This window comes from Ammodytes marinus, assembly GCF_949987685.1.
Source record: "Ammodytes marinus genome assembly, chromosome: 10".
Lineage (NCBI taxonomy): Eukaryota > Metazoa > Chordata > Actinopteri > Uranoscopiformes > Ammodytidae > Ammodytes > Ammodytes marinus.
This window is the reverse complement of record NC_137214.1, coordinates 13,955,530-13,979,590: the sequence shown is the minus strand read 5'-3', so window position 1 is coordinate 13,979,590 and position 24,061 is coordinate 13,955,530. Positions and strand designations below refer to the sequence as shown.

The window sequence follows — 24,061 nt, the reverse complement described above, 5'->3', positions numbered from 1 at the left end:
GCCATATCCTATCACTAATCGAGGGATTCCAAGAAAAGCAAAAGGTCATGGAGCAAAAGATCAGTTTGTTAAGCAGGCAACTGTCAAACTCGTAGTGCGTCCTTTTGCATAGAGTTACATTTTCTGTGCTGTTTCACTTGATGCACTTCCGAGTGTAGCAATAATCGTTTGCCAGTTCTTTATGGCAATAATAGTGTACCTCCTGCCCTTTTTTCAGATATTGGTTTTTCTGCCAGACAAGTAATCAACATAGCATTAAAGCGTTGGCTGAGCATCCAGTACTCGTCTCCTTGGCGCACTCAGGTCGAATACTTGAGCTTGTCCAAATAAAAATGCACGCGAAGTACGTCCGAGTAAGTTTATCAACCTTTGATTATTGATGTTTTTCATTTAGACTGGACTTAGACACACAAGGGGGAATGCAAGAAAAATGCAGATATGGAAATTAAAAGCACATCTGGGGAAGATTATCCTCATTGAAGGCTTCAATTTTCTCTCCTCTTTTTAATCATAGCTTAGTGAACTATAAGCACAAATGATCTCTCACTGTAACCTCCAAAATGGGCTTGAATCTTAACTCCGAGTCCTCTTCCCTTCTCTTCACCAGCAAGTACAAGGGACCCTCATTGTCAGCTCACATGTCCTCATCACAGATGATGCTTTTGTCACATTGTCATCCGAGTACTGCACACAATTACCATCTTGTAATTGCAATCTATCTGGCGTTGTTGTGAAGTGGTGCACTATGCGCATGCTGTCTGCCCTGCCGAATTATCAGAGCTTAGGAAATGACATGACTATTTATAGAGGCTATTTATCCACGTATGCTGTTGTAACTATTGTCCACAGATGGACAAGGGAGCCCTGGATAGAGCCGTACTGACGGGTTTCTTTATCAATGCATCAGTTTGTAAAGAGATGCTTTTTAATAAGAATTTTAAACTGTTAAATCTGGTAACCTTGTGATATTTTTGATTTTAGTATACCATTAATGAAAGCTTTATAATGTTGGTTTAGATCCTTACAAACATATTTTTTCAGTGCAGGAGCAAGGACATTTCTTCTGTCATAGTGTTAGAATAAAAATAAAATACAATTTAATGTTTGCTTCTTGGTGTGCATCAAATAAACTGAAAGATAAATGCAGGCAAATTTATCTTTCATTCAAAAAAAGGAAAAAGTCAAGGACACCCTGATACATTGTGATGCAAAGGACACCTCAATCACCGTAGCGTCAAGCAGTTGAAAGATTTATTACGCCCTTTACTTTCTGTGTCTGCCGCAAGATCAACAGTGTGTGATGGGTGTGTGGTCGGCACATACATGATCAAGCCACTTGTCATGTGTGCCTGTGTCTGCTGCTAATCTGGTGTGAGTATTTGAAATGGTACAGTTAATATAGTATTGAAGATACTGGGTCTGTGTGCTTATGGTGAACAGGAGCTGCACAATCCAAGGCTGGCAATTTTCTGCGTTCTTATTTGTTGACTTAAAATCCCACTAAAGACTAATTGTCTGTCTCTTTCCGACTTCCATACCGACACTCTGTCATAAGCTTATTTATACACATACACCTTTATCAACAGGTCACAAATGTAAACGCTCATCGTAAAAAGGCCAAATAATTGGTGTTAAATTAATATATTTTTTGGCTTTTTTTGGCCAAATAATTTCATAAAAAGATGTTCATTGGAGTGTTTAACAATATTTACTCAAAAAGGAGTGAGTTGTGCACATTGACAAATTAAGTTTTCAAATATTTTTTATCACAGATCCCTTAAATATTTTTTATTTTGTAAGAATTAGATAAGAATTATTTTGAGTTAAATTACTGAGTTGGACATTTTATATTTAAAAAGTAAAGCTGTGGATATATTTTTTAAAGGGTACAGACTATGTAACACAAACTATTTTCTGCATCCCTCTACCGCAATTTCCTTCTTCCTTACTCACTGCCCGAGTAAATGCCGATCCAATATGTAAAAAAATAAATAAATAAATATGCGTTTGTTTATTAAAATACTTTTTGGGGCATTGTTTGATTTTATTACCAGATTCTTAGCAGAGAGATGACAGGAAATGAAGGGAGAGAGCGTAAGGCAAGGCAAGGCAAGGCAATTTTATTTATAAAGCACATTTCAGGCACAGGGCCACTCAAGGTGCTTCACAGGGTTAAAATCAAATAAAGAATACAAATACAAAAAAAAGGAACAAATTTAAAACATGGATAAAAATACAACATTTAAATAAAATAATTAAAACATTTTACCAAAAAAATAAAAAATAAAAAGCGTAGGGGGTAGGGGGTATGACATCCAGCTAAGGGCCTCAGGCTGGGCTTGAACCAGGGCTATTGACATTCATGGTTGGTGCCTCAAGCCCTGAAGCACCCTGACTTATCATGTTTATTTATATTTTTGGACAACAGTGGAGGTTCTTGGCTAAGAGAAACAACATATTTCTGGCTTTAGCTTAACTCTTAAAAGGTTTGACAGGGAATAACGTAGCTATGCAACACAGTAGATTAAAGGTTCTTATTAATGGTCTTAATTAAATTATTTTGAGAAATACTTGTTTAAATGTTTATTACATTTTTCGATGTTTTTCCCCATCAATGCGTGCAACCTCGACGCAGCAGCCCCATTGTGGCATTTTCAACAAAGTAATGAATAATGTACTGTGCTCCTGGAATTCATTTATGTGTTTTGGCCGCGGTGCGTGTGCCTCTGCTGGAAAAAGAAAGAGAGTGTCAGTACTCCAGAGAAATCACAAGTTGCCATAACTACAAGTGCTGAGGTCTGAAGCCAGTCCAGAGTGTAGCCCCGGAGAGGTGGGCGGTAAGCCGACCATGAAGTGAGCAAAGGCTGAGAGTTCTGTAGGACCCTGTCTGGCAGGAGCCCGCCGCCTCCAGCAATCCTCAGCCACAGTTGTCTCTCTTCACAGTTTGCTCATGTAGGCCGGAGAGATGAAACTGCATGCCTGATGGTTCATCGTGAAGAAAAAGGGGTCCATCAATTATTCACTTAATGCCAGTTGAGGACAGATAATGAGGCAAACGGCACACAAGGGCTATGTAAAGCTGTAAATGCTTTTGAATTTACTTTAATTTAAGAGTCCCTTTCCCTAACAGCAAAGTTACATAAAAATCCAGTGGTGGTATACAGCCTTGCAATTAAGCCGAATTAAAAGATAGACTCACACAAGGAATGGGAAATTGAAAATACAATTGCAGTACAAGAGCAATTTGGTTATCTTTTTGGACAAGCTTAAAGCGTGGTTATGGCGGAAATTCTCTTGGAAGATAATTTCTTGCACGGCTACTCTGTTTTTGATAGACAGACTAAATTCATACAGTGGGTGTTGTTTCAAATCCCCTAGAGGCCGTCTTAGTTTTCCCTCTGCCTTGTTTGTTCCAGTAATGTCCTCCCTATCTATTGCTACAGCTTAATGTTTTGTTTTTGTTGGATCGCTTCATACCTCTGAGGCATTTCACTGTTTTCCTGTAGTGTGCATGTGTGTGTGTTGTACCTATGTGTGTGCGTGTGTTAACAGAAACGTGTCAGTGTTTGTTATCCAGCCCTGTCGTGGTCCTTCGGGACCACCATTCCACCTGTGACTCAATGGTGTACAGATGCTTTTCCAACAACAACAACTCAACTTCTAAAATGAATTACATTGCATTCCCGTGTGTCTTGAGTTACAGCTGAGGTGATGATTCAAGTGAGAGATTTTTAAATCTGTTCATGTCTTTGTAATATTGAATCAAGTTGAGCAATGCTTTGTGTTTGAGATACGTTCCTTTTCACTGCGTGTTCCTGTGATGTTTACATGTCATGTTTACTGCCTATTTCTTTTGCACTTCTTTTGCATCTTTGCATATTACATTTATTTACATCATTCCCTGGTGTGCCCCTTGACTGCTCTAAGTTCATTCTGCAGTCTGAAAGGAAACGGGAACTTATGATTGGCCATTTGAATCAAGTCATTTTAGGAGGAACATTTGTATCCTAGCAAAACAACTTTGTGGTGGGGAGTTTATTCCGTTGGTTGTGCATAGCTGGAGAAATTTATATATGCATGCATTCATACATTTCCCCAAATACTTGCATTTACAGGAATACATTGACCTTTTGCTGAAGAAGCTTTTAATGCATGCAAACACTGGAGGGAGATGCAGCTGTACATCCCTCTTAACAGCCCTGCGGTGAAGAAATTACTGAGCACGGAGTTTTAAAATGCAACTGACCATTTTATTGCACATCAGTGAGTTGAGCTCATTTGTTTAAGAAATAGAGGCAACACATTGAGAAAAACACTGAATTAAAAGGCAAAGCATTAAAACCAGAAAAAAGAGATTACTGTTTTGCCTGCATGCGCAACCCATTTCTTTCTCCAGGGGAATTTTATTTTGGATGGATGACTGGTGGGTGCAAATTAACGGAAGCTTGTCTTAGAAATCCACCTTGATCCCATTTGTAACAGTACAAATATCCGACTCAACAGATTCGTACTGGAGTCTCTCAGTACACATGTTTTTGTTGGGTGTGATGCAAGTTTGAATAATTAAGCTGCAGGGCTTGACACTAGATAATGGACTGCAACAGTGAAAGGCTCATATCATGATTGATGGGAACTCAAGGCATTGTTGTAAAGAGCACAGCCGTCACATTACAGTTTGCGTTGGCACACAGACATATAATCACAAATCCAATAAACTAACACTCATAAGTCTTTATCTCCCTCTCGGACCCATTTTTATCTACATTTCAATTTTTCTGACTCTCTCCATCACTAACAGCGGACATGAGCAGTTACTCTTAGATGGACACTTATACACTCCCCCGTTCGTTATATTGATCCATGCTTACACAAGCATTAGCACTCACTTAGAATGAGAGGCATGTCTTCGCCCCAAACACAGGAGCACTGACTATAAACACATCCGTACAAATGCACACTAGCCCAGATCGAGCGCCGTCATGCAAACTTCTCGGCGAGAGAAACACATGCGTGTGCTTTGAGCTGGCAGATTCTTCCAAATTGAATCGGAGCGCATAGCAGCTGATGTATTCACGAAGTGTGTGTGATTTAACGAGGTCCACTCCGTCTCGTCATAAATCATATTAATAATCCAACCTTCCCATTGATTTTTGTCATTTTGTAAGCCATCCCAGTGCACTATTTGATACCTCCAGCATTTGTTTTTTTATGATTTAATGAACCCCAGGCAGACACACTCACAAAGAGAACACATCAAACTGCCTTTCATTTTAGAAGTCTTTATTCATCTGTGTAGAAAATAAGACGACAGACTGATGAATGGAATAGCATTTTGCACCCATTTTTATGTCTGTACATAAGAGTGTTTTCATTATTACATCTGAGGATGACAATTTTAAATGAAAAGGACTTCTGCACAGAATGAAAGGAAGCGTCAGTGCTGTTCAAAAAAAGCACGAAAAAACAAACAAAAAATAAATGCAGAAAGAAAAACTAAACACCCACACCGGAGCTCTTCCAATATTAGGGGTGCACAGTAACACAGTTTGAAAAAAGAGAAAGAGACTGCAAGTAAGATTGGGTTTCAACTCTTATATATTATTGGTGCTCCTTATCCTCCCCACTATGGCCTCGCTCTGTATTCTTCTCTCTACTCTTCCTCCTTTTATCTCTGGCTGTTTGCTTGCGTTCTCCTTTGAAGGTCCTCCTCCCTTTAAGTGTATTATTGGGGTCAGTGAGAGGCAGTCAGAAAGCAGGTGCCGCTCAGCTTCTTGCTTTGTGTTGGTTTGTTTTGTCTGTTGAACTGCACAGTGTAGCGGTAAGCCGATGATCCCTGTTACCAGGCCTGCGTCTGTGCTGTAATAAGCCTATACAACTGTACGACTGAGCCAACTCATGTACTTTATCTCACAGGATGCAAAACCTTTATTAAAATACTCCAAAACAGCAATGCTTTTGGAGTATTTGATGACACTTTACATATTTCTGGCTGCAACTTATTAGTTTAATTTTTGATTATTAATTATTGATATATAATCTATATTTTTTCAATGAATGGATCAATCCGTCAATACATTTGTAAAAAAAATTGTGAAAAGTGTTTATCACAATTTCCTGCCCAGTGTATTTAAATATCTTGTTTAATGTGACCAACAGTCCAAAAGATTTAGTTTATTATCCGACGGGACTAAGAAAGCAGAAAATACTAACAACAAATATTTGGCAGAAAATATTTCAGTGATTCATTTTGACTACTTGTTTCAGTTCTACATATTTGTCAGCAGTTAAATTTTGCCATAATGGGAAAGCTCTCACTTTAATGTGTCTAGTTATCTACTGTCTACTAATCTCAGTATTTCCTGATTTTTGCATCATCAATGTGATGATGTACTATAATTTACATTCCTGTCTTGTAATTATGTCTGTAATCAGTTTCCCAATCATTATATCCCAATATACAGTATACAGTCCCCTCCATAAGTATCGGAACAGTGAGGCCAATTCCTTTATTTTTGCTGTAGACTGGAAACATTTGGGTTTGACACCAAAAGATGAATATGAGACAATAGCTCAACATTTCAGCTTTCATTTCCAGGTATTCACATCTGGATCTGATACACAACTGAGAAGATATAATTTTTTGAAAAGGAACACCACATTTTTAGGCAAGCAAAAGTATTGGAACAGATAGACTTTAAATAAATTAAAGTAAATAAACCATAATATTTTGTCGCAAATACTTTGCTTGCAATAACTGCATCAAGCCTGTGACCCATTGACATCACAAAACGTTTGCATTCTTCTTTTGTGATGCTTTTCCAGGCTTTCACCGCAGCCTCATTCAGTTGCTGTTTGTTTTGGGGGGTTACTCCCTTCGGTCTCCTCTTTAGCAGGTAAAATGCATGCTCTATAGCGTTTAAGTCTGGAGATTGACTTGGCCAGTCTAAAACCTTCCATTTCTTGCCCCTGATGAACTCCTTTGTTGTTTTTGCAGTTTTTTTGGATCATTATCTTGCTGCATGATGGAGCATCTTCCAATCAGTTTGGTTGCATCTTTCTTTAAATTGGCAGACCGAATGTTTCTGTAGACTAATTTTGCTGTTGCCATCATGTGTTACTGTGTTGTTGTCAAGATGAACCTTTACCAAAGTGATGGAAAGGCTAAAGTTTGGAGAAAGAAAGGATCTACTCATGATCCCAAACATACAGGCTCATCTGTGAAACACGGTGGAGGCAATGTCATGGCTTGGGCTTGCATGGCTTCTTCTGGGACGGGCTCATTATTCTTCATTGATGATGTAACACATCATGGCAACAGCAAAATGAACTCAGAAGTTTTCAGAAACATTTTGTCTGACAATTTAAGGAAAGATGCAACCAAACTGATTGGAAGATCCTCCATCATGCAGCAAGATAATGACACAAAACACAACAAAGGAGTTAATCAGGGGCAAGAAGTGGAAGGTTTTAGACTGGCTAAGTCAATCTCCAGACTTAAACGCTATAGAGCATGCATTTTACCTGCTAAAGAGGAGACTTAAGAGAGTAACCCCCTAACACAAACAGCAACTGAATGAGGCTGCGGTGAAAGTCTGCAAAAGTTTGGTGATGTCAATGGGTCACATGCTTGATGCGGTTATTGCAAGCAAAGGATTTGCGACAAAATAGTATGTTTTATTCACTTTAATTTATTTAAAGTCTATCTGTTCCAATACTTCTGCTCGCCTAAAAATGTGGTGTTCCTTTACAAATAATTATATCTTCTCAGTTGTGTATTGGATCCAGATGTGAATACCTGGAAATGAAAGCTGAAATGTTGAGCTATTGTCTCATATTCATCTTTTGGTGTCAAACCCAAATGTTTCCAGTCTACAGCAAAAATAAAGGAATTGGCCTCACTGTTCCGATGCTTATGGAGGGGACTGTATATTATATATAATATATAATTGTATCCATTTTACCCACCCCTACCCTGCATGTCCTTTTAAAATACCAATAGAAAAAGTTACAACAACAACTTTTAGAGATATTTTGTTTTGAGTGAATTAAGCATTACGTAATTCCGATTTCAATCAAAAAAAATTAGCTGCTTGAACTTATTTTTTAAGCCAGACAGTAGTAGACACTGGGTTAATATTAAAATATGTATGATTAGTTTTCTTTCACATCATTTGCAAACATAATTTAATAATGAGACCAAAGGACTATAGAAATTGGGCACATGCAGTCATTTTCCTTAAATTCAAACAGGAGATTCTTAACAGCAGTTCTTCTCCAGCTTGTCATTTGTCTTGGCAATCCTTTTACTTCTTTATGTTTTTCTCTGATTGTCTGCCATGCATCTCTTCCTTTTGTCCTTCAAAAACTTCTGATATGATGATATGAGTCATATAAGGTGAGAAAACATAAAACATTTACTTAATTAATGAGTCTTTGAATTGTAATGTACACAGGCAACAGAAAACACAAGTCTCTGTTTAAGTGTGCAGCCTGTTATCACTCAGATATTTTCTGAGTGCGGTGGTGATGCACTGTGAACAAGAACTTCAGCCATTCCTTGAATTATGTCACATTATACCAGTTGTCACTCCTCGTATTTACCCTTCTTGATCCCCCATACCCTTTTCTCTTTGTCTGTTGTTTTTTTACCTCCTACTGTTGCATTTGTCACACACCCTTTTTTCACTTATCTTTAATATTTATTTGTAATATATTACTTATCTATTTTTTGTGTCCTTCCCTGTCCCTTGCTGTCGGCCTAACACTAACACACCTCACCCAAAAAGCTCCCTTTCTTATTTTTTGTTCTGTCCCTCCATCTATCCATTCTCTCCCTCTCATTAGTCTTCCTAAGCTGTGCATTGTGTCTCCCATCTCTGTCATGTGTCTGTTATCACTGCTGTCAGCTCCCTTGGTGAGAACAAAGTCGTTCTCTGCTACAAGCACAACAGAAGACAAGAGAGAAATAAAATAAAAGAGCCTCAGACAAAAAAAGGAGGTGGGAAAGAAGAAAAATTAAAAAGGAGGGGCATAAACTGGAGGTAAAGCAGGGGGCTTGGAACACACCTTTTCATGTCAACCATGATGCATTGTCATCTGCGGGGTTATAACAACCATTGATCTCCCTCTGTCATCCCTTTCTATCTATACAGCTTACAGTTGGTAGGAAGATACGAGAGCTATCTATATACACATCAAGTGCCTTTCCTCTTATTATAAATATATCTCCTGCTAAATCATCTAAGCCTAGTATATCAACCTCACATAAGTTACTGTGTATTATTATGAGCTGAGAAGAACAGTAGGTTTGGAATGATATCCAAAAGAGAAAACCTAACCATTTATAACTTTAAGTAGCACTGAAATAAGGGCCTACTGTGTAACGTTGTATACAGCAGTAGATTATAATAGGACTGTTTCTTCTCTCGCTCGATAGCAATGTCCAATAACATAGCTGAAAGCAGTCTTTTCTACCTAGCAAACCGATCAGAATTGAACCAGCAGAGGCACAGAGGGTACTTTGGAAACCAAGGACAAATTGGCCACCAGCCAAGGGGTCGTCATCACAGAAATGGCACCAGGCATTCGTGGCTCAGGGAATGTATCCCTGTGTCATCACGTGTAGGCATAATCTATGTCGGGGATGCCACCCTCTCTGTAGCCACGGTTGGTGCCATAAGTGACATGATGGTGGCTGGTTTGGCTGATGATGGTGCCGTTGAGGCTTCCAGCGCCATGGTTGCTACGGAAGGTCCCGTTAGCTTGGGAGGAAGAGGATGAGGAGGGAAAGATGGTGTGAATGTAGGTGACATCTTCCAGCTTAGGTAGGGGTTGATGGGCCATAGCTGTCATTTGAAAACCTGCAGGAGGGGCCCTGATCTCTAAGATAGAAGTGTCTTTCTTGGTCCCTGACTCTACATAGTCATCATAATGTTTTCCTCCACGACCCCTGCTGTATGAGCCTGCGTCCCCGGACATGTAACCTGCTCTCTGTCCATACCAGCAGAAGATGCCAAAGATTAACAGCAGGCTTACCAGTGCTGTTGCACCTCCAATGATCCCAGCCAATGGCAGGGCTGTTAGTTCTGAGTCCTGTCCCTCTTTACCTGACCCTTCCCCTCCTGAGTTGACCAGAACATCTCCAGTCTCGATCTGAGCGCAGGAGGGGGCAGCGTCTTTACTGTCCATGTCCATACTGCCAGTTCGAGATGAACCCATGCTGGAACCCCCAAAGGAGGACTCCTGTCGAAGTGGCAACAGGCAGATGAGGTAATGGGAGCGTGGGGTGAGCTGGGTGAGGTGATACTGCCTCCTCTCCCCAGGTACCAGAGTCTCTGTTATGGAACCAAGAGCTGCACTGGTACCCAACCTAAGCCACGACAGGCGAAAGGAGGGTGCTGGCTCTGGGCACAGCCAACTCACCATTACACTGTCTGAAGAGAGATGTTTAACAGTCAACTCCAGGGTTTCTCCAGATATCTGTCCCCCTTCTCCGGGAGGCAGGGGCATAACAAGGCCTGGCCTCTTGGCTCGCAAGGTAAAGAGGGAGCCTTGTGTTGGTACCAGCAGGGAGGAAGTGGTGGTGCTGCCATGGGGAAATGAAGCCACTGCTTGGCCTCCAGCAACACCATCTTCAACACCTCCATCTTTTTCTGCTTGGTTCACCCCTATTCCAGTACCAGGACCAGCAGGAGGACCTTCACACTGTTCCATCAGGGAGGTTACGTCTCTGAGGACCTGGCCCCTAACAGGCTCAGGCCCTTGACAGGTGAGACCCCTGACTGTCACCGCTGCCCCCCGTCCATGCAGCCAGGCGTGGAGCCAGCGAAGGTTGCAGCCACAGTACCAGGGGTTTCCTCGCAGTAGTAGTAGCTCCAGGCTTTCTGTGTCCTTGAGAAGACCTCTTGGGATACTAGTCAGATTGTTTCCTGACAGGTCCAGCCTCTGTAGTCGCCGCATCCCATCCAACGTCCCCCGTGGTATGTGAGTCATTCCGTTGTCTTGCAAATGGAGTCGCACGAGGTGAGACGAAGGTAGGTTGACTGGCGGAGTCTGCAGGGCATTCCTGACTAGTGACAGCTCAGTCAGGTTGGAGAGCCGGGAAAAGGTGTCATCTGCGATGCGTGTGTTGGCCAATAGGTTCCCATCCAGGACCAAGCGTCGCAGGGAGGCGAGCCCACGGAAGGCATGTGTGGGGATGGTGTTGATTCTATTGTCGTCTAGTCGCAGCTCTTCCAAGGATGCTGGCAAGCCAGCAGGGATGCTTGACAGGTGGTTCCGAGAGAGGAACAGCAGTCGAAGCCGTGGAGTCCCAGAAAAAGCTCGTTCCTGGATGCTTACTGTGGATATAGAGTTATCATCCAGGTGTAAACGTTCTAGTAATGGTAACTTGGCAAGAGATGATCTTGGTAACGTTCGTATATTATTATCCTGTAAATGGAGCTCTCGTAGCGAAGGCGGGAGGTGTATAGGGAATTCATCCAACTGGTTGGCATACAGGTAAATCACTCGAATGGAAGTGCTGCGTTCCAGTGAGGGAGGCAACCCGGCGTTACTCAGCCGGTTGCTCTGCAAGTAGAGGATGGCAGCCATCAATGGTAGGGGAGGAATTATACTGAGGCCACGGTCATTGCAGTAGACAAAACCCTCATCACAGCGGCACACCGAGGGACAAATTATGCCCTCATCTCCCTCGCCCGTCTCCATGGCAATTGCTGCTGCCGCCAATTCCAGCACCTCAGCCAATAAGGTGAGGCACAGGAGTAGCAGAAAGAGCCAATCGCGGAGCTCAGCAAGACTCTCGGCTGCCATGTTGGTGCAAAGCTCCTGATGGAAAGAAAGGAAATGGGAAACTTGATTAAAACAAGTACAAAGAGTGAAACCAACTGCTTCTAAATCAAAGGAGAAGTATCTCATTATATTCAAAAGGGAAAGTACAAAGAGTTAATGGAAAAGGGACATGAAGAAGTGAAGTGCAGGACCACTCCTCTTTCTCTATTATTGTTAAACTAAAGTGTATACATGTTTTTCTACTTCTAAGGTTTGATGTTTGTATCTCTTAAGTGGGAAGATTTGGGGATTGAATAGTGAGACATACTTAAATGACTGTCGGGGATTAAATAGGTCAGATCGACCAAGCTGAAGACAAACGGTACATTTAGATGCAGAGAAGCGCAATGAATGGGGGAGTGAGCGGGCGAGGAAGATTACAAGAATCAGAGAAAGAGAAAGAATGACAGAGATTGAGAAAATTGGACAGTGACAGTTGCGTGGTGGAAAAAAAGGAAGACTTTTTTCCTGAGTAGATGAACTGGAGTGTGACATCAAATTAAAATGGAGGAGATATCGTGTTGAAGCAAATCAAATTAATTGCCCGCAGTGCTGCTGATAGCTTTGAAGACAACAAAAGTGGTAAACGTGTTGTGACTGCACTATATCTAACTCTTAAATGATATAGGGAAACAGAATGCATGTTCAGCTAACAGAGAAATAGATAAACAGAATTTCATAAGTCGCTGACTCTGTATTCAGAATCACAAGGGGTCTCTCACACACAGAGAAAATACACAACGCAAATAAGTAAAAATGCTGAACAAAAAGCAGTCACATATAGAACAGTCTAAGTACAAGATGAAATGTATAATGCATGTTTTTGCTTGGATGTTATTGTTCATGAAATTTCTATAAATGATTCAGGAAAGTGTTCCTGAAATCCCCAGAAATGTTTTAGTGATATCCTTTACCGAGAAGCATTTTTCCTGCAACACTAATACATTCCTCAGTTGATGTTTTATGACTAGTCTCTTAGCAAATCTCTGACACCAACAACAGTAACAATCATTTACAATTCAGATACAATGATCTCTGTGCACTAACGTTCACAGCACACACTATTTATAGACCATGAATAATATACGGTTGTGCAAGTTGTAGAAATTACATTGTGGTGTACCGTTGTTTGAATCCTTTCTTTTGGGTAGCCCGGGGCTGCAAAATGTGCCCTGACATAAAATGCCTGACATGATTTGACAGCACATTTGATAAACAAATCCTCTCAAGGCAAGTTTTTTTTTTCTTCCCCTCTTCCGTGCACGCATTTATGTGTTTGTGTGTGTGTGTGTGTCTGTGTCTGTGTTCGTATGTGGACTCAGTGCTAGATGCAAAATTGCCCCTTGGCTGCAGTCAAAATCCATGCAAAGCAAACAAGAGATGGCAACAATAGAAGAGATGGATGCAGGGGGAGGGATGGATGGAGGCGAGGAGACAGATGGAGATCTGGACAGAGGGGCATAGGGGAAATGAGTTCCTGGCAGTGAAGTTCATCTGAATATGCTGCAGTAAGGAGAATAGTTGGGTGTTGTATTTTCTGGAAGACTGGTGTACAAATACATGTGTTCCTGTACATGCTTGTGTGTGCATACATGAGTCATCTACCACAACCAGCTCCAGTCTCAGCTCAACACAGGTAACATGTAAGGGGGGTAAAAAGAGTGTGTGACATGCAATTTGGCATGGACCCAGACTTTCTCTTTTCATCTTTTCTAAATGCTATTTTTAGCTATATATTTTCAAGCACTTCCAGGATTTGAGAGACGGGAAAAGTAAGGGAGAGGAACACATGCACACAAGAGAGAGAGAGTGTCATGGTGGGCGCTGAGACCATATTGGGAGTGCTCCATGAATATCAACTAGCATATGCTTCGGTGCCTCACTATCCCCGCTCCCGTTTCATAAATATCCTCCTGGCACAAACCTGTGCGTGTTTTTGCCTACACGCCAAGGTTTCCTGTCGACACATCCTCTTAATGATCCTCAGACTTTCTGTCTTCTCCCCTTCCCTGGCTTGTTCTCTCGCTCTTTCTAACTGCCGCTCTCTTTTAAAGCATTCTCATCTCTCTGCATGCTCTGTCGTTCACACCATCTTCCTCTCCCGTCTACCCACAAACAACTCCCCTTTATAATCTTTTTATTATATCCACACTCAGGTTTGTTTACTGAAGTGTCCATGCGGCCATCTTCCTCCTCTCCTCCCGTCTCTACCTCTTTCTAATCCTCTTTTATCGTTTCCTCTCCAGTCGTCCGTTGATTCCTACACACTGAGATTGGATCAATCAGCCCTGCTTCAGTCCTCCTGTGCAGGCTTTGCCCGACTTAGTTTCTGTTTTTCATTTAGATGCAGGAGACCCCCCACCTCTTCTCTTTCCCCCTTCTCTTTCTCGCTCCCTCTAGGCCTCAGCTGTCTTGCCTTCCACTCCCTTTGTGATGTTTTTTTTTCACCCCTTAACATTTCAATCATGTTCTGAATTTAAAAGCCTTTGTTGGAGCACAGAGCCAGTGGTGTGTATATGTGTTTTTTCACTATCTTGTAGCTGAAAGCAAGGTGTAAGTATGGTGTGCAGGGAGAAAGCGTGTGTGCAAAAGGTCGGAGTGACCCAGGGTGTTATTGGGGAGGGCTTGCTAACCTGCTCAGTCTCGCGTCCGCCGCAGCTTTCTCTTTCCTGTATCAAGGATTTGTGGAGAGTAGTATTCGCGTGTCTGTATCTGTGATTGGGGATGTAGCTGTGGATCTCTGTGTGTTAGCGCAGTTTGCCAGTCTTCTGAATTCTAAATCTAAATCAGTCACATGTGTAACCTCGCTCCTTGGAGGCGTTGAATCTTCCTCGGTTTGGGTGAACGATGATAGGGATGATGATAGCCTGTACTCCAGGGCTCCACGAGTACCAACACCAGCATGGCTCAAAGCCGCTTCAGCACCCACATTTGTGAGTTGTGTGTGTTTCTTACTGCCAAGCTACTTCTCTCTTTGGGGTAAAGGACTTATAGGCCTGCCAGCTCAAGTCATCTTCAAAAAGCGTCCAGAGGCCTAATTCTGAAACTGCCGCTCCACACCCAAATGCTACAGTTCAGCAGACAGTCAGAAGATGGTTGAGGGCTCAAGGGTCCTACTCAGAAGTCCAAAGCAGTCCTGGATACTCATGCAAGCAAGGCAAAAATAGTACTTTTCCGTGCTACACTTGCAGTAAATTACTAGGTATTGGTTCTAATTAGTGCACATTAAGGAGAGAATTAGCGTGGTTTCCACTTCTCAGGAAAGCGTCTTCTGAAATTAGGTCAGTTCTTATTGTTTGTATTATAACAAGTGTTACAACACAAATTTCACACTGCGATGGCCAGTCATGTGGCTCAGTGTCAAAGGTTCTCCAACAGGTCAGCAGAAATGGGCCGCCATCTAGATTCCTCAAGGAAGACTTGGCTGGTGTTTGCTTCAGCAGGACAGCTGGTGAAAAGTTAGCCAGCACCACCCTGAGAAGAGACAGCAGATAAGTACAATATTAAAGGTAGCGTTTACATTTGGATATGCAATTGGATTAGGGGAACAAGGTATTTAGAAAATATGAAAAACCACATTCAATGTGCTATTTTTATCACATCACAATTAAAACTAGCAAACATTGGCACCATACATGTTTTAAAATTAATACAAATTAAGGTACTTTTAAGGGGCTGCCAAATGAAATAATTTTAATGTACAACTTAAAAAAAAAAGGTTTTCTAATATTCATTGTCTAAAATGAATAAAAGTGAAGGTACTTTAAAGAGGCTACCTACGTAAATGAAATTCTTTACTTTCAATGTTTTTCTTTTACACCAGCCATCTTTAGGTGATACCAAGATGTAATTTTTGGTTTCAAAGAACACTAAAAGGTACGGGCTGAATAATTATACCCATCAGAACAGTTATACCTTTTAGAATAAATTACCTCGTGAAAATACTTCCTGAAAGTCACCGCTGTATATGAGCAACCCTAAGCTCCCAATGGACACAAGCCTCATGTTTTATATCTGTTTTTGTTCTTCATACAAGGCTTTGGAGCTTTCATCAACCACCAAACGCTAAGTGCCTTTATCTTGTGTGCAGATACAAACCCCCCAGTGAACACTGTCTTTGTAAATATAAGGTTTTCATCAGGCAATACCGAGTGTACAGAGACAGATTCATCAAGGCCATTAACTGCTCTGCTGCTCACATTCGCCTGTTCACTTCATCCCGGACCCAGAGTGAGTAGACTACAATGCCAACTGGGAAATTATCATGCAGTTTGCTTAAACACAAATAGACACAAATAAAGCCGTCCTCATTTTCATTTTCAAAGGACACATGCTGGAGCTGAGAAGAAGTTGGCCAACAGGCTTATCTCTGCGCGTGAACGTATCCATATTTCCATAAAGTCAGGGTGACGGTGTGTGTTTCTATATTAGGTTTTTGACTAGTTCCACACATGGAAAGGAATGTGTTTAACTATGCAGTTAAGTGGGGTAGTTACGTGGTGGTCCGTGTGGGATTAAATTGGGCTGTATGCTGTGAGATAAATTGTCCTCTTTTAGAAAACAGCTCCAGACTGATATCAAGTTTGTGGCATTGTAAATTGATTTATATATGCTGAGTGCAGCTCACATGCGTAATGAAAACAGCTCGAGATGGGACAGAATGCTAAATAGACATTGTTTGCAAAACGAGTTGACTTTGTGTTTGCATTTAAGGAGAAATTAGATACTGGTCTGGTCGGTTCAAGGACAAGCTACATGTATACAAAGCTTTATGGTTGGTGCAGTATGAACGTTTCAAAAATTGTAATAGCCTTTGCAATCCGTTCATTTGCTAATCATTGATTGATATGTAATACTTCCTCCCTTGTTAGTATTGTGGAGGCCAAGGCTTTCAAGTGGCCTCAAAGTCAAATCGTAATTAAAATGGAAACTTTTAATTGGATGTCATCAGTTGTGTGTTAATAGCAGATGTCACCTTTAATAATAGTAACTGTCGTTTTAAAACAAGTGGCCTTAATTGGTTGCAGTTTCTGGTCCGAAACAGCCCATATACACTCTGCACTAATCTTTGCCTACCGCAGGCCAAATGTATGCCTGCATTGGATAAGATGTGAATATTGAGCATCAGCAGCATCTCCACAGCTCACTGCCATTGGCCATTAGACATCAATATGTGAAGCTCTATCTGTGTAATGTCGAGGCTGTCCTCAAAATCTTTTTGTGATGGATTTTCAGATGCAATCCTAGATAGGGGGAGTGTGAGTGGGGAGAAAATAAGGAGCATTAGGGAGAGCATCAGAGCAGGGAGTTGGGACGTAAAACCTAGACACTAGTCATTTGTGAGAAAGGAGTATCTGTAAACCAAGTTTGAGGAAGGTTAGAGAAATGTGCTGACTTCTGTTGTTCATACCAGTATTCCATGACACCGTTAAAGCAGCTGTAGCACTTTTCAGAGGGAATATTTCCCTTACTAATTGCGAACTTTTATCCAACAGCTGAATAATACCATTTTACCGCCAAGATGGAGGTTACACAAAACCTTTAAAAGGTAAATTGATCTGCCTTGACATGAAGCCGACTGTCTTTCACTGATCACAAAGAGCTTTGAGCTGTCTTTGATTATATTGCCTCTCTCATACAGTGTCCAGGCCTTTGATGTTAATAGATGCAGTTTTTGAAGCCATGCTCATTAGAAATCAATTTTTTTTAATTACATCAAGTCATTCAAATCCAAATCCACACATCACCACAACATGGGAAAAATCTACATTTGTTAGTGTGAGTTCAACAACTGCGTGATATGAAGATACATTAGTTCTCTCCTAGTTCTGGGCGATAAAATTAGAATACATCTAATATTTTTAGTCGTCGTATTTTATTGCATGCATAATACACAAGAGCTTAAATGTTTAGAGCAGAGTAGAGTGACAGAAAACTACATCGGATTATTATTTATTGGTTTAACTCATTAAAACAGGTGCTAGGGTCATAGTCCATTCATCGTTTGCCTGTTTGATATTTATATTTTAATTAATGGCATGCTTTATTATCGTTGAGACAAGTCCAGAATGAAAAAATTGTCAAATGTGCAGAAGTAGGAAAGACAAATATAATTTATAAACAAATGATCTACAGTGCTGTAAAACCGTAAAGGGCATGCTGTCAAGGATCAAGCAAATATTGGAATCAAAATAGAGTTGTTCTGCAAAAAGTGTAAAATATCTCAGCGTTATCTTATTGAATATGTCAAACTTCCAGCTCAACAGTTCTTGCCTATTACTGCTTCTTTTATTATTTTTTCATAATTTCCGCAGCACTAGTGAGGAGTAGAAGCAGTAATTAAGAGAGCAATTCCCTCACTTTGGGCTGGTGACCCATATAGTGTGTTGCGGTCAAAAACATTTCTAGTTGACCCTTTGCTCTGCGTCTTTTCTCTTGTACTTTGTTCCCCCCCCCCCTGCATAACAGAGAGCACAGAGAACGTCTCAGTCCTCAGGGGGACAGAAATCACTCTGCTCTTGTGAGCCAGTCAATGACAACTGTGTGGCCTTCAGGCACACTACACTACAGTATGTGACTTTCACTGGGGCTTCTGTGCAGTCCAAATGCTCTTGCTGCTTTGTTTTCCTCTCTCTTGTACAATGACAACCAGACATAAGCATTTTATTCCTTTGCTGAAAGGGAGGGCCAATAGAGAAGGATGGTTTTGACACACACTGGAATAAACTGAGGACAAAAATACAGAAATATACATGTATAAACATATACAGATAGTCTGAATAATCTGCATTTGCCGTCAGGCTCCAGTACAACCCATCCCACACCAACACAATACTGCCAACATTTTTGTTGCATATCTGTTAGAGGAAAGTGTGGAGATGTGTAAACATGTGCTGTAAGCGATTTGTGTTCCTACAGATTTCCAGATGGAGATGACATGTAAAGGAGTGTGAGCAGCCGGGCATTTATATGTGCATTGTTGTTGGTCACCTTGTACAATTTTGCAGATAGAGGTAAAATATACAGAGGAGCGTCTGTTACTACATGTGTGTTTACATGCATATGCCTTTGCTCTGACACCGGGTAATACAAGAGGAGATGATGAGAAGGACCTTGAAGCCTCTGGTTACTGAAAAACCAAACTAAAAGCGCTCTTTATCGAAAATTCACAGGATAAATTGAAATGTTCAAGTTCTCTAAATTCTCCTCCAGATGACCTTCTTGCTGCATTATCACAATTTGAAACCATGTAGTGTGTGTGTCAGCGGGAAAATTACTCCATTGGCTTGATGGGGCTGTTCTGGGTAATTCAGAAAATGGAAAGCAAAGAAAAGTGACAGCTGCGATACTTGGCAGTGTGCTTTCTTTGTGCTCTGTAGGGAGCTAGGAGATAGGAAGCGAGGGGGGTAGGAGCTAGGGATTAATAGTTGTGGGGCTGGGGACCAAAGTCTGAGTGAGTACTTTGTAATCATGTGGCTGCCTAACCTCAGTGTTAGCGAGGTTGATGGGCACGCGTCCCTGCTGACACACACTCTCTCTGCATCCACTCCACTGAATATTAATATGGAGGAGAGAATTCCTCCGAGCCCCATTGTCAGAAGGCCCTATTGTTCTCTGCTGGCCTCTGCCTCAGCGCATGTGTATATGTGCGCTTAGTATTTATGCGCGAGTTGGTGTCTACATTGTGTGCTTATGCATATTATGCCCGCGTCTTCATCGCGCGCATGTTTCAGCTACAGCAGAGCAGCAGTTCAATCGGCAGCGAGGGAGAAGATGGGGTGTGTTCATGGCCCACCATGGCCCATAAAAACAACTGGCTAGAGAGCACTTGGACCAGCCATCAGGGCCAAACATTGGCAATTATTTTACCTGGAGGCCCTATCTGTAAAATGAACACTCTCATTAAAATGGTGTGTGTGCATGTGCACGCACGCACACACACACATACTCCCACACAATTCAATTTTGAGGCTTGGCAAATATATGGCAGCACAAATGCTTGTCTTTCAATCAAAGTATAACATTCTGTTTATGATGTTTGACTATGGGTATGCGCTTTTGTATGTGTGTATGAACACATTTCTCTGTGTATGTGAGCACATCTGTGTGTGTATTTGAGCATGTGTGTGTGTGTGTGTGTCTGTGTGTGTGTGCATCTGTGTTTGTGTGCACATGTCTCTGTATGGATTCCTAAGTGTATGTGAGTGTGACTGTTTAACTACCCTGCACACGTAACCTTCTCATCTCTGCCTCCCTGTTTCTCATTTACTGAGCCAGAGTGGAGGAGTGCGGGGAAACGAGAAAACAAGTGATAGGGAGGAAAGAAGGGGGAGAAAGAGAGATGGAGAAATAGAGGCAGAGAGGAAGAGGAGGAGGAGGGCCGAGGTTTATACAGGAAAAATGAAGTGAGGCTGGAGTAAAAGGGAGAGGGGAAGAGGCAAGATAGAGCAGCGGGGGTGGGTTGGTGGGGTGGGGTGGGAGGCAGGAGGCGGAGGAGGAGGCAGCAGATTTATGAAGCCATTGGAATGTAATTTGGAGGCAGAAATTACTGTCAGCCTGAGCAAGGTTTAAAGTCAGCGAAGCCTGAATCCAGGGCCTGCCTCGTGTGTGTGTGTGTGTGTGTGTGTGTGTGTGTGTGTGTGTGTGTGTGTGTGTGTGTGTGTGTGTGTGTGTGTGTGTGTGTGTGTGTGTGTGTGTGTGTGTGTGTGTGTGTGTGTGTGTGTGTGTGTGTGTGTGTGTGTGTGTGTGTGTGTGTGTGTGTGTGTGTGTGTGTGTGTGTAGTGTGACAGACAAATGGATAGCAAATGTGATGCAGAATAATGCCACAAAAGCTGCGCAGTTACTCGTCATAGACAAACAACGCCGTGTGTATGTTCATGCACGTTTTTACTACTCCTGCAGGCATGAGTGACGTGACTACATGGCGTCGGAACATAACCCAGCATTCATATTTAACAGCTCATATTTCATCTATGCTTGAGGACACAGATATACACTTAACACACACACTCTCTCTCACACACACACACACACACACTCGCACACACACAGACAGGCACTGAATTCTTGTCAGGCTCTGAAGGCCGTGACTCCGTGGCAGACACAGTGGAGGGTGTCGGTGTGGACAGAACGAAGGCTGGAGGGAGCGGAGGGAAAAAGACAGAGAGAGAGAGAGAGAGAGAGTGTCAAGGATAGACATAGAGAAAGGTACAGGTAGAAGATGAGATAGAGAGAGAGAGGGAGAGATGCTTAGAGGGGCTAAGAAGAAGAGTGAGAGGGATGTGACTAGCTTTCTAACGCGGCAACACACAGCTTCCATTTAGCGTGAGAGGCATGGCGAGAGATGAGGGAAGCGACAGAGCAGGGATAAGCAGCGAGGATCTGAAGGGAGGCACTCGGCCGTAACATGCACCGAAGGGTTGGCTTTGTTTCTGCTGCTTATTTCTACTTGGACCCTTCATCAATTTGTAGCAGTAGGCACACGATTGAAAGTCAAAGGATATTCCGTCTCTGAATGCTTTCTGACCCCTAGTAACCCATCTGTATTTCTCAAGCCATTTGTTTTCCCCTACTAAAGTCTGTAGAAACTGCTGAAAAAGATATACTGTAGTTTCCTAAAACAGTTGGGTTCTTGACAAACGCTATTCAAACAGGAGGAAACATTTGTTGGGGACTATTTACAGAAGTGGATTAATACACATTTTAATCACTAGCGAGTATTGACATTAGCAAGATGGTGTACATGGCATTGACTCAAAATAAATGATCATTGTTATAAATGAGGATGAGGCTGAATGCATTTCTTCTTTTTGTGTTGACATAATGGCCTGCTAAATGAATGTTGTTGAATGTAAAGGTCACATGGGAACACATGTAGCTTGTTGACTTTGTTTTTTTATGGGATTAGTTGACAGCAAGATTTTTTTACTTTGTGATGATTTCTAACCTATCCCTGCTCCCAGCTCAAGAACATCTTCCTGTGCAAAGTGTCTTATTGGAAGTCCCTGATTGGCTTCATGCAAAGCAAGGCAGCCGTCCACTGCTGATCTGACTGGTTGAGACGTAGACTTTCACACCACCAAAATTTAAACAGTTTAGTAGCGCATCATCCAGACCCCCCCCCCCCCCCCCAGAATAATACAAAAAATCATGCACAACAAGCCTAACAGCAGTTTTAGTTGCGCATTAATCCGCCATTGACTCTGTCACTGTCAGTCAGAAATGGGACAAAGGAATTTAGAGAGATGTAAGTGCACTCCTTCAACACAAACGTACATGTAGCTTATAAGTGGCAATGATGCATTAATGTTCCTTTCACTTCTATCCCAAATTGGATCCATTTGATGTGACAAAACTGTGCTTTGGAGGTTTCACTGTGTTTAATATAATCCAGAGCGAAATGTCGTTCCTTTGTGTCTCCTTCTATTTTGTGTCATTTGAAGCACTTAAGTCTTTAAGTCAGACTGCAAGAATATAAGGGCAGGGCTCTAAAAAATTACTGCATTTTCCTTTTGTTTGTTGCACACATGGTGAGTAAAATGTGTCACAGTGCTGATATATGTCAAGACAAACGTGTTTAACACAGTCAATAACATTATGGGTATTATCAGCTTCATAAGGCAGAACTGTGCCTGGGTGGTTTATATTGCGCCAGCCTCGTTCAGCAGCTGTTCCCCTAAAATGGACACCTCATACACAAACACATGCAAAGTTATTCAGATCTTTTCCGCACTAACAGGAATAAAACTGGACACAGTCAACCTCACCGTCTCTCTCTCTCTCTCTCTCTCTCTCTCTCTCTCTCTCTCTCTCTCTCTCTCTCTCTCTCTCTCTCTCAGACACACACACACATGCACGCACGCACACGCACGCACGCACGCACACACACTTAATTGTTCTTTTGACTAGCAAACTTTCACTGACTTTTATCTCCTTCTCACTGACACACCAACACACCAGCTCTCTGTTCTTTGTTCTTATAGCCAATGATATTGATAGCAACACCATGATGCACTGTGACAGCACTGCCTCCCACTTATTCTCTATGGTAGTTCACACCATGGTACAATCTGTGTCTCTGTCTCTCTCTTCGCTTCCTCTCCACCTCTCACTCAGAATAGTGTTGAGGTCAATTATCTCTGAATTTGCTTATGCACTCTGTCGACTACCTCAGACGGCTGGAAAGTGTTGAGTAGCATCTGTAGATTATGTAGCGTTTCTCTGTGTTTTTTTTTCATTTCTGAAATTCATCCTCCTTTAACACCTTTACAGCACCCTTTTTTACACCTTTATCGGTGTCTTCCTCTTCCTGGCTCTTATTCTAGTCATTTTTCCATCTCAGATTCTCTTTTTGACTTAATAGTCCTCCCTTTCATTGTTGTTTTTCAACAACTCGGGCAAACTGGCAGAAACTACTTCTTCTTTTTCGTATTAGTTGTAATCGATGATGAGAATTGTCTAAATTGCAGAAGAAAAACCAAATTAAATAAATACATTTCACAACAAGGAAAATATAAATCCTGTCAATAAAAATCCTACAGTTGTTTTCCTAATTTAAAATAACACTGTTTTTAGTTTAAGAGAACTTTCCCTCTTGGTCCTGGGATTGGGTTATATAAGTCGTGGTTGATATAACTAATCGCCTGTATATTGACGTTTCTGATTTTCTTATCGGGGAAGTTTATTTTATTTCTGTCGGTGTTAATATAATTTATGTCACACAGACCCAAAAGTTTTTCCAGTTCAGTTCAAATCAAATATAAGCTTTTTACATTAAATCCCATACCCCTTATTTGTGTGCGTATGCGTGTGGTGGCAATGTTCCCTGCTGTTTTTATTTTTTCCCCCTCTTTATGCCGCCTCCTCTGCCTCTTACGAACAGTCAAGCCAGGACAAAACTCCAACGGTGATAAGATGAGAGCAAGCCACTGCAAGCCGTGCAAATGGGAATTTTCAATGGATGGGTCTTGAAACCTATTGTATTGTGAAAAGGAGTGAAAGAAAGAGAGGATAAAGAAGGCTGATGGACGGAGGGGAGCATAGATGGAGGCGGACAGGCAGAGTGAGCTCTGGAGCTTTTTCTTGCCCTGGAGGAAGCCGGTTTCCAAGAGGGAATGAGCAGCAGAGGAGGGAGTAAACCAGACTTTGAGGTGGAGAAACAGGAGGAGGTGGTGGTGTTAGGGACTGACTAAAGAGTAAGGGTGTAACGATACATCGATATAACGATTCTTTG

The 24,061-nt window shown here is 41.7% G+C and overlaps 2 protein-coding genes across 2 annotated transcripts in view; one reads left to right on the top strand and one right to left on the bottom strand.

The window, feature by feature from the left end:
- The window catches only part of macrod1 (mono-ADP ribosylhydrolase 1), a 107,928-nt gene that overhangs the window by 15,457 nt on the left and 68,410 nt on the right, over positions 1 to 24,061 (top strand). The gene's annotated exons all lie outside the window — the stretch shown is intronic.
- Positions 9,616 to 11,811, bottom strand: flrt1b (fibronectin leucine rich transmembrane protein 1b; the record flags this gene model as incomplete). Its single annotated transcript, XM_080036173.1, has 1 exon — positions 9,616 to 11,811. The coding sequence occupies one exon, from the start codon at positions 11,809 to 11,811 to the stop codon at positions 9,616 to 9,618; it is 2,196 nt and encodes a 731-aa protein (XP_079892299.1).